The sequence below is a fragment of the Mustelus asterias genome, chromosome 5 (assembly GCF_964213995.1).
Source record: "Mustelus asterias chromosome 5, sMusAst1.hap1.1, whole genome shotgun sequence".
NCBI classification, from domain to species: domain Eukaryota; kingdom Metazoa; phylum Chordata; class Chondrichthyes; order Carcharhiniformes; family Triakidae; genus Mustelus; species Mustelus asterias.
The window spans coordinates 55,983,556-55,998,965 of NC_135805.1; the positions used below are offsets into that span (position 1 = coordinate 55,983,556).

Consider the following 15,410-nt stretch of genomic DNA (forward strand, 5'->3'; position numbering starts at 1 on the left):
GGGTGTGGGGGGCACGGCCCCCGCACTCTCCCCCTGGGTGTGGGGGGGCACGGTCCCCGCACTCTCCCCCTGGGTGTGGGGAGCACGGCCCCCGCACTCTCCCCCTGGGTGTGGGGGGCACGGCCCCCGCACTCTCCCCCTGGGTGTGTGGGGGGCACGGCCCCCGCACTCTCTCCCTGGGTGTGGGGGGGACACGACCCCCGCACTCTCCCCCTGGGTGTGGGGGGGCACGGCCCCCGCACTCTCCCCGTGTAGGGGGGGGGGCGACACACGACCCCCGCACTCTCCCCCTGGGTGTGGGGGGGCACGGCCCCCGCACTCTCCCCCTGTGAGAGGGGCGGGGGGGCACTCTCCCCCTGTGAGAGGGGCGGGGGGGGGGGGACACGACCCCCGCACTCTGCGCTGTGCCGCTGCGGTGAGTCGCTCCGGAAGGCTTCGAGCCGGGCACTTTAATCGTGACCTCGGGTTGCTTGACGGAAACATTTGGGGGTTGCAGAGGGAGCCGGGCTGGAAATTCAGGATTTACATTCCAGACATTGGGGAAAAAAAACAACAAAACCCGGAGGAGGAAGATCAGCGAAGGCCCGGGAGCAGCGGAGCGGAGCGGCCGGCTCTGGGTGAGAGGACATGGCCGGCAACTTCTGGCAGAGCTCGCACTAGTGAGTGTTCCATCCCCGAGGTGTGAGGCCTAAAAAAAAACCCAAGCAGCGGAAAATGTGCAAGAAGCTGAATCGTCCAGTGGATTATTTCCACAAGTTGTTCCGCTTCTTATTTTCAGCTGCAGCCTCGCACTTCCTTCTGGCCCCGTGATAATATTTTGTTGTGGTGGAAGCGGGGCATCAAATTGTGGCCTTTCTCCCTCTTCCAGGATCTTTAAAACAACCCGGATCAGACTGGGATTGACATCCAAACCATCTGCCGGGCTGGGGGACAGATATCAAAATAACCCGAACAAACGGGAGCAAGTTGTGTTGGGGTGGAAGAGAGAAGCAAGTCCAGAAATAAAAAAAACAAGACCCATCTGCAGTACATGTATTTATAAACGTCTTCAGAAAGGCTAAAATGTATCTGACATGTTATCATAACCCAGCTGATATAATAGGACTATAGGGACAGGGATGGGATTGAAGTTGTGAAGACCTAATGCTGCAATTGACCAAAAGATAGCTTGGCAAGTGAGGTTCTGAGCATTGCTTGTATATTTTTTGACTTTTGGAATGTTACTGTGTTCACAGTTTTGAGGTTCCTAAGGCTGTGACTATGGGTTTTGAGTACTCATTTAGGCCTGAGATGTAGTACATGGAATGCGTGCACAAGTTTATTCTTTTCTAGAGTGAGATGCATTTTATGGACCTTGTAACTCCACAGCTATAGTGAGTGGAGTTGTATCTATATAGAAAGTAAGACAATCCATCTTATTATAGTTATTGTTTAAATGTAAAAGGGCTTATGTAGTAACTGGCTTGACTTCCACCCTAATAATGGTGCGTTTCAGTCTGTTGGCTGCTTGAAGTCAGTTGTCGGCCAGTCTGCTCGATAAAGAGGCGAATGAAAGTAAAACATACCTTGTGAGAGAAGATGAGTTGCACAAAGCTGATTAAAATTAACAAAAGTGCATTGACTGATAATTAAATGATATTTCTGTATAACTATGAAAGAAAAGCTTGTGCAGTTTGATTGTATCCAGAGTTATATAATTAATCCTAATGCAGTGAAGTAAAATGTACAAATATACAAATCAGGAGCAGGTCATTTGGCCCCTCAAGCCTGCTCTGCCATTTGACCCCTCAAGCCTGCTCTGCCATTTGATACAATCATAGTTGATCTGATTGTGGCCTGAATTCCACTTTCCTGTCTGTTCACTATACCTGGGGTTGCGAGACAGCAGTGCTAACCACTGTGTCGCCTTGCTGCCCTCGAGGAAAATAGTTCTCCATCTTGAATGAGAGTCCTCTTACTTTTAAACTGTCTCCTAGTTCTAGTCTCCCCCACAAGAGAAAATATCCTTTCAGCATCCACCGTGTCCCAAGTTCCTGCAGGATCTTGCATATCAAATCAAAGTGTTTCAATAAGATTCAATTTCATTCTTCTAACCTCCAATGGAGACAGAACCCTTCATCCCAGTCGAGTGGATCTTTTCTGAACTGCTTCTCATGCAATTATTTCCTTTCTTAAATAAGAAGACCAAAAATCATAGAATCCCTACAGTGCAGAAGGAGGCCATTCGGCCCATTGAGCCTGCACCGACAACTATCCCACCCAGGTCCTATCCCTGTAATCCCATGTATTTACCCTGATAATCCCCATGACAACAAAGGGCAATTTAGCATGGCCAATCAGCCTAACCCGCACATCTTTTGAGTGTGGGAGGAAACCAGAGCACCCAGAGGAAACCCATGCAGACATGGGGAGAACTCCACACACACAGTGACCCAATGCCGGAATTGAACACGGGTCCCTGGCGCTGTGAGGCGGTTGCTGTGAGGCAGCAGTGCTAACCAAATGTACAGAAGACTCTAGATATGGTCTCACCAATACCCTGTACAACTGCAGCAAAAGATCCCTACTTTTATATTCCATTCGCATTACAGTAAATGACAACATTCCGTTTGTCTTCCTGATCACTTGCTGTACCTTCATACTAACTTTTCCTGATTCGTGCACCAGTACACCCAGATTTCGTTGCAGAGTTCTGCAATCTCTCTTCATCTAAGTAATATGCTGCTTTTCTCTTCTTCCTGACAAAATGGCCAAGTTCACGTTTTCCCATGTTATTAGCCATCTGCCAATTTTTTTCCTCATTCGCTTAACCTATCTATATCCCTTTGCAGACTTACATTCTCTTTACAACTTACTGTCGTACCTACCTGTGTGTCATCGGCAAATTTAGCAACCGTGCATTTGGACCCTTCATCCAAGTCATTGATATAGATTGTAAATAGTTGAAGCCTGTAGCACTGATCCCCGTGGCACTCCATTTATGCCTATTCTCTGTTTCCTGTAAGCTAACTAATCCTCCATCCATGCTAATATGTTACCCCCTACAGCAAGTGTTCTTATTTTGTGTAGCAACCTTTGATGTGACACCTTATCAAATGCCTCCTGGCAATCAAGTGCAGCATATCCCCAGGTTCTTCTTTATTGATGTTGCTTGTTACTTCTTCAAAGGACTCTAATAAATTAGTCAAACCCAATTTCACTTGTGAAAAACCACATTGACTCTGATGGCATTGAGATTTCTAAGTGGCCTGCAATAACCTCCTTAATAATAGATTCCAGCATTTTCCAGATGTTAAGCTAACAAGCCTGTAATTTAAGCCCCTAGGATGAAGCCTATCAGCACCTAGGGACTTCTTGGCCTTTAGTTCTGATAATTTTCTCAATATCCTTTCCCCAGTGATTGTAATTATTTTAAGTTCCTCCCTCATCGATTAACCTCTTGATTTACAATTATTTCTGGGATGTTATTTATGTCTTCTGCAGTGAAGATGTGCACAACATATCTGTTCAATTCACCCACCATTTCATTATTTTCCATTATTAATTCCTCAGACTTTCTCTCCAGAGGACCAGTGTCACATTTTTTTTTTTTGAAATATTCTGTCCATTGTTCAGACCCGCCGTTAATTTTTGCTGAATTATATGCCTTTTCTTTCAATTTGATACAATCTTTAACTTTCTTAGTTAGTTATGGTTGTTGTCCCGGACATTGGACTATTCTCTCAAGTGACTTCTTACTTTTGCTTTTTTTATCTCTCCCCAAACTGATTCTATATCTTAAAGTTTAGAACCAATTCAATTCAATTTTATTGTCATTGTATAGTGCACAAATACAAATACAGCGAAAAGTGAACTTGCAGGCTCCCAAGATACAAAGAAAAAAGCAAATACAGCAGTCATTATAAAATAGTGTCAATAGTCATTAAATATACATACATATTGCACAATACCCATTGCTTGGGAATATGTTAAAGATGTGGAGATGCCGGCGTTGGACTGGAGTAAACACAGTAAGGAATCTAACAACACCAGGTTAAAGTCCAACATCTCCCACTCACCTGACGAAGATCAGGCGAAGAGTGAGATCTCCCACTCACCTGGCGAAGGAGCAGCGCTCCGAAAGCTAGTGGTGTTTGCTACCAAATAAACCTGTTGGACTTTAACCTGGTGTTGTTAGACTCCTTAATATGTTAAAGGACAGAATTCAGCTGGGTAACAGCTCTGTGGAAGGAGCTGTTTCTGAGCCTAGTCGTACGGGCTCGAATGCATTTGTAGCACCTCCCAGATGGCAGGGAGGCAAACAATCTATGGGTGGGATCTCTAGTAATGCTGAGAGATCTCCGCAGACACCGTTTGTGATAAATATCCTGGATGGCTGGTAGCTGGGTGTCGATGATGTATTGGATAGTTTTGACTACCTGTTGCAGAGCTTTCTGGAGCAACTGCCTATCACACCATAATGTAATTTGACAAAATGCTCTCTATTGTGCACCGGTAGAAGTTTGAGAGAAGCTGGAGGGACAGGTTGGCTCTCTTTAGCCTCCTCAGGAAGTTAGGCACTGTTGAGCCTTTTTCACGAGGGAGGAGGGGTTGAGGTGCCATGAGAGGCCCTCTGTGATGGGGATGCCCAGGAATTTGAAGTGCAGACCCTTTCCACCTCTACCCCATTGATGTAAATGGGGGTGTGTGTACTGCCTTTGGAGTTCCTGAAGTCCACACTGAGTTCTTTGGTTTTCTTAGTGTTGAGGGCCAGGTTGTTCCAGCAACCCACATCACCAGATGTTGGACCTTTTCCCTGTAGGCTGACTCATTGTTATTCGTGATCAGGCCTACCACTGTAGTGTCGCCCACGAACTTGATGATGGTATTGGTGCCACAACAGGCACACAGTCATAGGTGAAGAGGGAGTAGAGAATGGGCTCAGCACGCATCCTTGTGGAGCCCCAGTGCTCAGGGTTAGGGTGGGGGAGGTGAGGTTACCTAACCTTACAGACTGTGGCTTGTTGGCCCAGTCCAGGGTACAGCTACAGAGGTAGGTGTTGACTCCTGCGTATGGAGTTTATGGACAAGCTTGGTGGGGACGATGGTGTTAAATGCTGAGCTGTAGCCAACGAGCAGCATTCTAACGTACGTGTCGTTGCCTTCCAAATGGCTCAGAGCGGAGTGAAGAGTAATAGGAATAGCATCTTCCGTTGACCTATTTGCGCTATAGGCAAACTGGTGCTGGTCGAGATTGGCAGGGACGTTGGCTTTTAGGTGAGTCAGGAACAGTCTCTCAAAGCACTTCATTATAATGGGGGTGAGTGCAATAGGGCGGTGGTCATTCAGGCTCGTCACATTCGATTGCTTCGGCACAGGAACAATGGTTGTACACTGCGGGGACCACCGCCCGGGCCAGTGACAGGTTGAAGATGTCAATAAAGACCTCAGCCAGCTGATCAGCCGGGGGTCTGTATTGTTGTGGAAATGGTCCTCAATCTGTTGTATGTGGTTACGTTTGGCATTCCTGATGCCCATTGTCAGATTAGACCTGACTGCTCTGTAGGCCACAATGTCGCCGGATTTGAATGCTACATCGCATATTTTCAGCAGCGAATGGACCTCTATTTCACATATTCCTCATATTTCTACCGGTTCATCAAAGGCTTTTAGTTGGAGAAAGTCCAATGTTCTTGTGGGTTATGACATTCTCTACTCAAAAATGTATGTAGAGTAAAACTGTGGATGCATATTCCTCAATGTCTGTGTGAGAGTCCAGTGTGGCTTGTCGAGCAAACATATTCTAGTCAGTGCGTTCAAAGCAGTCCTGAAGTTCATCGACTGACCCCTCTGGCTATACTTTAACTGTCCTTACAGATGATTTGACTCGTTTTATTGAGAGGTTTGTATGCAGGGACTAGGAACAAAGAAAAGTCCGACTGCCCGAGGTGGTGGCAGAGTATGGTCTTATATGTGTCCGCCATGTTCGTATAAACATGGCCCAGTGTGTTCGCACCTCTTGTAGGGCAAGAGACATTCTGGTGGAATTTTGGCAATACAGTCTTGAGGTTTGCTTGATTGAAGTCCCCAGCAACAATGAATGCTCCGTCTGGGTGCGGTTTGTAGTTTGCTAATGGCACAGTGTAGGTCTTTCAATGCTAATTTAGCATTAGTATGTGGTGGAATATACATCGCGGTGATGATAACAACTGTAAATTCCCAAGGCAAGTAGAAAGGCCTACACTTCACCATGAGGAATTCCATTTCAGCAGAACAGTGTCTCACGATAACCAAGGTCATCTCTCTCTATTGTACTCATGTCATCCTTAATTAACAGAGCCTCCACCTTTTCCTAGCTTCCTGCCCTTCTGAAATGTCCTGTACCTTTGAATATTCAGGTCCCTAAGGCAGTAATCTATTCCAGGCTTCAGGTGATGACAAGTCCTCTGAATTCCTGATAAAATTAACTTGTAATGTGGAGGAACAGAGAGATCTTGGGGTTCATATCCATAGATCTCTGAAGGTTGCCACCCAAGTGGATAGAGCCGTGAAGAAGGCCTATAGTGTGTTGGCGTTCATTAACAGGGGGTTTGAGTTTAAGAGCCGTGGGGTTATGCTGCAACTGTACAGGACCTTGGTGAGACCACATTTGGAATATTATGTGCAGTTCTGGTAACCTCACTACAAGAAGGATGTGGAGACACTGGAAAGAGTGCAAAGGAGATTTACCAGGATGCTGCCTGGTTTGGAGGGTAGGTCTTATGAGGAAAGGTTGAGGGAACTTGGGCTTTTCTCTTTGGAGTGGAGGAGGTTGAGAGGAGACTTGATAGAGGTTTATAAGATGATGAGGGGGATAGATAGAGTGAACGTTCAAAGACTATTCCCTCGGATGAATGGAGCGGTAACTAGGGGGCATAACTATAGGGTTCGTGGTGGGAGATATAGGAAGGATATCAGAGGTAGGTTCTTTACGCAGAGAGTGGTTGGGGTGTGGAATGGACTGCCTGCAGGGATAGTGGAGTCAGAAACTTTAGGAACATTTAAGAAGCTATTGGATAGGCACATGGAGTACTTCGGGATGATAGGGAGGAAATAGCTTGATCTGGGTTTCAGACAAAGCTCGGCACAATATCGTGGGCCGAAGGGCCTGTTCTGTGCTGTACTGTTCTATGTTTCTATGTAATATACTGAAACTTGTAATTTGTCTGCCGAGCATCACACTGTCATGTATCACTGCTTTAAATACTGTACCAAGTTTGTGTTTGTTCTGTCTCAGTTTACAGTGGATCCTTGATAAGCAAGATGTAATGAAGGAGAGGCAGAAAGACTTGAAGTTCCTAACAGAAGAAGAATATTGGAAGTTGCAAATATTTTTTGCAAATGGTAATGCTGTTCATCAATGTTTTTGTCAGTTGTTGTTAGACAAGGAGATTGTTTTCCAAGAAACATTGCTTTATTTTGGGGATACAGCGAAATATTTCCCTAGTTTGATGGCTTCTTTGCTAACATTCCTTATAGGCCTTATATTTTCGGGCAAATTGCGAATTGTGAGATATAGCCACTATAACCTTTCACGCCAGTAATTTCCATTTCCCTAGAGAGCACACTAAAACACTCCCCTTTATTAACCAGATACAGCATATTTCACACTCTATATCAGTGATGAAGGTGGTGGGGAGGAGGTAAATAGTTTTTTTAAAGTCACCATTTAATTTTATTTTCAAATCATTGGTGGTTCTGCTTCCACCACCTCCGTGAGCAGCGAGTTCCTGGTCATTATCAGTCACTGCAGAAAAAAAACTTTCCACATGTTCCCCCTGCATCACTTGTCCAAAAGCTTAAATCTGTGTTAAATAGGACAACATTAAGTTACACCACCTGGGAAACTGTAGATATAGCAAAGAGGAGAGTACTGCCGTACTGCAAAATACTGTGGATGCTGGAAATCCAAAATAAACATTGGAAACACAGAAAAGAAAACGCAGTACCACAGTTATGACTTCAAAAAAAGTTATTAAGTTTTACATCTTGTGACTACTAAGACAAATTAAAGTCAAGAGCTTGGTTAAGGTGCAATGTTGTGTCCACCTCAATTTAATGCCTATGTACATGGTGAGCAAACATTGTCGATAAACATTCCTCCTTGTCTTACCAATAGTAATCCAAGCTCTTGGGGAACATCTCAAACTGAGGCAGCAAGTTATTGCAACTGCAACAGTCTACTTCAAGAGATTCTATGCCAGGTAAGGTACTTCTTAAATTTTATATTTAACTCTTCTGTCACCATATCCTGGAACATAACACACCCACCTGTAGTTGACACTTGTATATATCTTGGTGCTCAATCCATTCCATAACTATATCCTATACCTGTTGCAACAAAGATGCAGATAATTACGAGCACTACAACATTTGCAAATGGTGTTTATCTGGCATTTTTGACAGCTGCAACAGCCATTTAAATGGAAAACAAATGGGACATGGTTTCTATTTGAGATGTGTTGGTTTTCACATGACAGTACTGTGTATTATTGTCTTATGATTATTCCTGTAGTCTTGCCAGTTGATTGAATGAGGGACGTGGACAATTTATGGTTTTACTGATTTGGGTATAGTCATGCTCTTTGCGTAAAACAAATTATTTTACTAGCATTCTATGAACTGGAATCAAACGATTTTCCACTAAGTTGAAATGGGGGCCTATACAAGTTTTATTTAGTGAAAGCATTACTTCCTTTTCCATTAAATACAAATTTGTGATATAATAGAAAGGATTGTGTCTCTAAATTATGAACTAAATCTGTCACCTGTAAAAAGAAAGTAGGTTCATTTATACAGCATCCTTTACAACGCAAGCATCCCTAAACACTTCAAAGCCATTAGTTACTTTGGAGCGCATGCACTGTTGTCACATGGGAAAGCAAAACAAAATCAACTTTGACACTGTCTGGGTGGTTGTAAAACATTTTTTCCACCAGTTCCTACTTCCTCAACTCTCAAATTTCCAACATTCCAGGGGAAGACAAAAAAAATGGTTCTTAGATGCTCTGAAACCCTGAAGCAGGGCAACATTGACATAAATGACTAGGAGGAGCTTGCTACCTATCATTCAAGGTGGCTGCACCTTGTCCACCAAGTTGCATTAAACTTGGGTCACAGTGGCTTCATGATGCAGCAGAAAGAAAAGGAAACCGGTCCTGTACTCTGATCCCATTATCTCATGGGTCATCCTGCCCTACTGACTCCCACAACTACTTTCATAGCACTTAGTGCCATCCTGTTGGTTGTTAGGACTCTATCTCTATCTCATTCTCCTGGTTTCTCTGTTCATTGCATCTGTTTTAACAGTGCCAATACAGGTTCCTCGAATTTGTCTTCCTTTTTCCTGAACTCAGTATTACCCCCTCATTGTGGCTTGACTGTAGGTGTTCTATTCCCCACACCTGCCATTGTTTTTCTCTCCCTTGCGAAACCAAGAATCAGCTCTCCTTGTCCCCACCTTCCACCCCCATCAGCCTGTACTATTTTTGCCATCTACGGAGTGATGCTACCACCAAGCCTACCCTTTCAACATTTGAAGGGATCACTCTCTCCACAACATCCTAGTCCACTCCTCAAATCACTCTCAACATCCCCTCTCCTTCTCATGGCACCTTCCTGTACAAGTACATTCCACCTTCACCCTTCTTGTAGTCCACGGCTCCAAGTCACTCCAAGGAAAACAGTGACATACTTGTACTATTTTAACTTAGTATATGATGCTCATGATGAATTCTCCTCTATGTTGGAGAGACAAAATGCAGATTGGGCCAACTACTTTGTGGAATACCTCTGTTCAATCTTCAAGTGGGACCCTGAAGTTTTGGTTGCCCGTCATTTTAACTCATCTGACTTTCACTCTGATTTCCTTGTGTCTGTTCCTGTGCAGCTCTGGGCTTGGAACAGCTCCATCTTTCACTTAGACACTTTATAGCCTCTGGACTCAACATTGAGTTCACCAGTTTCAGATCATAGTCTATATTTTCTCTTTTCTCAATCCCCGTTGGTAATGTTTCGGCTCTTCTCTTTCACACCTTTTCCAGACCCATCTTTTGTTTCTTGTCCAATTACCATCTTTTCTTGCCCTGCTGTACCATCCATTTTTCTAATTTAATCTCTTCTGCCTTCCACCTTATCACAGACTTTTTGCCCCTTTCCTGACCTCTTGCTTAAAACCTGTTACATCTCTAACTCTTTCCAGTTCTGACAAAACACCAGCGAAATTCTGTTTTCTTTCTTCACAGATGCTGCCTGATCTTCTAAGTATTTCTAACAATCATTTATGATAGGCTGGAATTTACTTTAGCATTGTAGAATCATGGAACAATTCTGAAAGGAGGACCATCCAGCTCATTGATTCTGTGCCAACTCTTTCAAAGAACAATACAGTTAATTCCACTAGCCCAATCTTACCCCATATTCCTACAACTTATTTCCCTTTAAGTATTTATTTGATGCACCTTGGAAGTCTACGACTGAATCCAAATCCCCCACCCTATCAGGCAATGCTATCCAAATCCTAACCACACATTACATTTTAAAAAGCTTAATCGCCTTAAATCTGTGCCCTCTACTTATTCACCCTTCACCCACTGGAAACAGTTACTTTTTATTTCTGTTTTAACCTTTCACGATTTTAAGCACCGCTGTCAAATTTCCTCTTAGCTTCCTCTGCTTCAAGTTGAACAACTCCAGTTGTTCCAGTCCATCCATGCAACTGTAATCTCTCAACTCTGAAACCATTCTATTTGATTTCCCCTGTACTCACTCCAGAACTGAAATGACCTTCGTAAAATCTGGTGCCCAGAATGGACACACTATCCAGCTGGGCTTACCAATGGAAAGTTGAATTGTGCACGTTAACTTAGAGTAAATATTTTTTGCATTATGGTGAATTAATTGTTTCTGCAACCTTTTTACCTTTTCAGATACTCGCTGAAGAGTATAGATCCAGTACTGATGGCGCCAACTTGTGTATTTTTAGCATCGAAAGTAGAGGTATTTTCAAATAATATTTGTTATAGGCGATTCAGTTTCTGATTATAGCTATTCACATAGTACCCCATCGCCTGAGTTACTAGTTCTAGTGAGGATTTTATTGAGGTGCAGTACAGAATAGATTAGGAATTTACAGTTTTTTTTGAAAATTCACGCAGAACAATTGATAATCCAGAAGTAAATTCTAAAGCATTAATTTGTGGAGTCTTTGAAATGATGCTGTAAACTTTGAGATGACACTGAAGCGATTTCTAGTAATTCTGAACCTTGAGATGAAATTAATACATTCTGGTTGTGTTTTTAGGTAGTGATTCTATTCCTTGATAGGACAAAAAGGATCCCTAAAATATCCAAAGATGTTAAGTGGTGTTTGCAAAAATATTACTGAACTCTGGGAAAATTAGGCAAAAGTTAATGCTAAGAATCGCAATACTCCAGACAGCACTTTCAGAAGGCTACTACGTGGACTACTACGAGACAAGGTCTCACATAACAGACTACTATGTAAAGTTAAAGCACATGGGATTGCAGGTACTGTCTTGGGATGGATAGAAAGCTGGTTAGCAGATAGGAAGCAAAGAGTTGGCATAAATAGGTCTTTTTCTGATTGGCAGTCAGTGATAATGGGGTTCCGCAGGGATCTGTACTAGGACCCCAACTTTTCACATATATTAATGATTTGGAAGAGGGAACTGAATGTATTAATTCCAGATTTGCAGATGATACAAAGTTGGGTGGGAGAATGAGCTGTGAGGAGGATGCAGAGATGCTTCAGTGTGATTTGGACATGCTGAATGTGTGGGCATCTGCATGGCTGATGCAGTATAATGTGGATAAATGTGAGATTCTCCACTTTGGTAGCAATAATAGGAAGACAGATTATTACTTGAATGGATGTAAATTGAGAGAGGTGGAAACTCAAAGAGACCTTGGAATCCTTATGCATCATTCACTCAAAGTAAGCGCGCAGGTACTGTAGGCAGTAAAAAAAGCAAATGGTATGTTGGCTTCATAGCGAGAGGATTTGAGTATAGGCATAGGGATGTTTTTTCTGCAGTTGTATAGGGCATTGGTGAGGCCACATCTGGAATATTGTGTGCAGTTTTGGTGTCCTTATCTGTGGAAGGATGTCCTTGCTATGGAGGGAGTACAGCGAAGACTTACAAGGCTGATTTCTGGGATGGCCTGTCTGTCATATGAGGAGAGACTAAGTTAGTTACTGGAGTTTAGAGGAGTGAGAGGGGATCTCATAGAAACTTAAAATTCTAACAGGGTTAGATAGGGTAGATTCGGAAAGAATGTTCCCAATGGTGGGGGAGTCCAGAACTAGGGGTCATAGTTTGAGGATAAAGGGTAAACCTTTTAGAACTGAGGTGAGGAGAAATTTCTTCACCCAGAGGGTGTTGAATGTGTGGAATTCGCTACCACAAAATGTAGTTGGGGCCAAAACATTGTCTGATTTCAAGAAGAAATTAGGTATGGCTCTTGGGGCTAAAGGGATCAAGGGGAAAGGGGGAATCAGGTCAATGATCAGCCATGATCAAAATGAATGGCAGCGGAGCAGGCTCAAAAGGTCAAATGGCCTGCTTCTGCTTCTAGTTTCTATGTTTAAAAAGATAAAAGTATCTTTCACAGTAAAGTAGCTAGTTCTAATTAGTAGCTGGCCCTGGTTGTGTTGAATGAAGAGTTATGTTGATTGTTTGGGGCATGTTTAAACAACATGTTTAAACATGTCTTGTATTATTTTGTACCATTATTTAATGTTAGAGAAAAATGAATATAGTATTTTAAAATAAAGGGCAGTCCAGCTAATCTCCAGTAATTAAATTATTGTTCATTATAAATGCTTGTCTGTTGCACTGTCACCAAATATAAAAATTTATTCAAAGAAGTGTATCTCAAATTGGTTGAAATAGTATTGGAGGAATTTATTTTGAGAATCATGAGACCTAAAATGATATTCAGGATTTCTCTTGCTTGGCTGCCTTGGAAGATAATTGGAAATCCTGGATAAATGAACAAATGGGATTTCTGGTCATCTCCCAACAAAATTCATACTGGCAAACAGAGCCCCCAGTATCCACTGCCACACCACCCCTTCTAAAGAAATTCCCAAAATATGGACTGACAATCCCAGATAGTTCTTAGTTGAAGAAGTAAAGTGAAGGGTTAGGAATTGCCTGGTGCATTTTGATAAATATCGCTAATTAGTCATTAGTTGATCTGTATTTTTGTACTTTTTAGGATTTATTTTCTGGAAATCATAGTGAATATCTGATCGAATGTTCTTTTCTCTACAGCAATTAATTTGAAAAATCAATGACTGAATAATTGCTGCAATTATTGAACTCTGAGAGTTATTATAGAATTAACAAACAAAACACATATAATAGAATATTCTTACACTGAACTGCAACTGGACTGAAAAGTATAGGGAGCTTGCGTTACAAAGCAAGAATTGATTATTCCTGTTCTGTAAATTTCTGCTGTTGCAATTACAGTGGCACAGTGGTTAATACTGTGCCTCACAATGCCAGGGACCCGGGATTGATTCCCAGCTTGGGTCACTGTCTGTGCAGAGTCTGCACACTCTCCCTGTGTCTGCGTGGGTTTCCTCCGGGTGCTCTGGTTTCCTCCTACAGTCCAAAAGACTGGTTAGGTGCATTGGCCATGCTATATTCTCTCTCCCTCGTACTCGGAACAGGTGCCGGAGTGTGGCCACTAGGGAATTTTCACAGTAACTTCATTGCAGTGTTAATGTGAGCTACTTGTGACATTAATTAATAAATAAACTTAATCTGATTTGGCTTGATTTCAATATATTTAGGAAACAAAAAGTAATGTTTAACTGTATATGTTTACAACTCTTAAGTTATAGGGTATGAAAGCTAAGCTAAAGCATCCAATAAAATTTGTTGTCATCATTGTCATGTTATATTGGACATAATTGTCTCTTATCATCTTGTTTTTAGGAATTTGGTGTTGTCTCAAACACACGGTTGATTTCAGCTTCAACTTCAGTGTGTGAGTACAAAGAATTTTTTGTCTATTAACAAAATCTTTACATTTCAGAGCTAAAAATACTGATTTCATAATTATACAGTTAACAGAAAATTGCTTAAATGCACAAATCAAACTATGGCAAATGGATTTCAACGTAGAAAATGTGAGGGCATCATTAGTCCTAAAAAGGACAGAACAGGGCATTTTTGAAATGATGAGAAGAGAACAACAGTGGAAATCCAAATAGACTTCGGGATTCATGTAGGTGGATCATTAAAATGTCATGAACAGATACAGAATATAATCAAAAGGGTCAAGGGCCTTTTGTATCTACTGGGCAAGAGTACAAAGGGATACATGTCATGCATCAGCTGCAGGAAACCCTAGCTCAGTCACACATGGACTACTGTGAGCAGTTCTGGGCACCAAACGTTTGGAAGCATTTACAAGTTTTGGAGGGCGTGCAACATAGATTTGCCAGAATGATACTTGGACTCCAAAGGTTAAATTACAAGCAGAGATTAAACCAACTAATGTTGCATTCCCTGGAATTTATAAGGTGTAGGGATGATTCAAAGAAAACAGACCGGTAGATGGAAACTATTTCCACTGGTTGAGGAGTTGAGAATCAAAGAATTGCACTAAAATTATGAAACACCTGTACATACAAAGTTTGGTAGACGTTTGAAACTCGCTTCTACATATAGCAATTTATGTTGGATCAGTAGTTACTTTTTAAAAACTGGATTAATAGATTTTTGTTAACTGAAACTACAAAAGGATATGGGCAAAGGTGGGTTAATGGAGTTGGATTGCATAACAACCAAAATCTCATTGAAAGGTGGAACAGGCTCAAGGGGCTAAATGGCCTTCTCCTGTTCCTATGTACCTATATTGTATGAATTCTTGGTTATCACGACTGAGCTGTGTTTCTTGGCAAGAATCATTTATGGGGAAGATAGTGCTGCAGTGATAATGTCACTGGACATGTAATCCAGAACTAGCTGTACCCATAGCCAAACTGTTCATGTACAGCTACAACACTGGTATCTATCTAGCAACGTGGAAAATTGCCCAGGTATGTCTTGTTAACAAAAAGCAGGACAAATCCAATCCAGCCCATGAGCCTACTCTCAATCATGAGCTAATTGATGAAGGTGTTGTTGACAGTGCGATGTCAAGTGGGACTCACTAGCACTCTGTTTGGTTTCTGCCAGAACTACTTCTGATTGCAGCCTTTGTCCAAACATGGACAAGATAGAGGTGAAAGTGACTGCCTTTGACACTGAGGCAGCATTTGACCACGTGTGACATCGGGAAGCCCTAGCAAAACTGAAGTCAATGGTCATGCCTAACACAAAGAAATGTGGTTGTGATTGTTGAAGGTCAAT

General features: G+C 42.3%; 1 protein-coding gene across 4 annotated transcripts in view; it reads left to right on the forward strand.

The window, feature by feature from the left end:
• Positions 1-292: 292 nt before the first annotated feature.
• Positions 293-15,410, forward strand: part of ccnc (cyclin C) — a 34,345-nt gene continuing 19,227 nt past the window's right edge. The window contains exons 1-5 of one of the 4 annotated variants that reach the window (XM_078212612.1): positions 293-659; positions 7,256-7,362; positions 8,138-8,222; positions 10,947-11,016; positions 13,989-14,040. In XM_078212612.1, the coding sequence (XP_078068738.1) occupies positions 628-659; positions 7,256-7,362; positions 8,138-8,222; positions 10,947-11,016; positions 13,989-14,040 (346 nt within the window). In that variant the 5' untranslated portion in view covers positions 293-627. Of the gene's footprint in view, positions 660-819; positions 1,033-7,255; positions 7,363-8,137; positions 8,223-10,946; positions 11,017-13,988; positions 14,041-15,410 lie in introns of those variants that run through there. The other 3 variants (XM_078212614.1, XM_078212613.1, XM_078212615.1) reach the window with 3 other exon arrangements.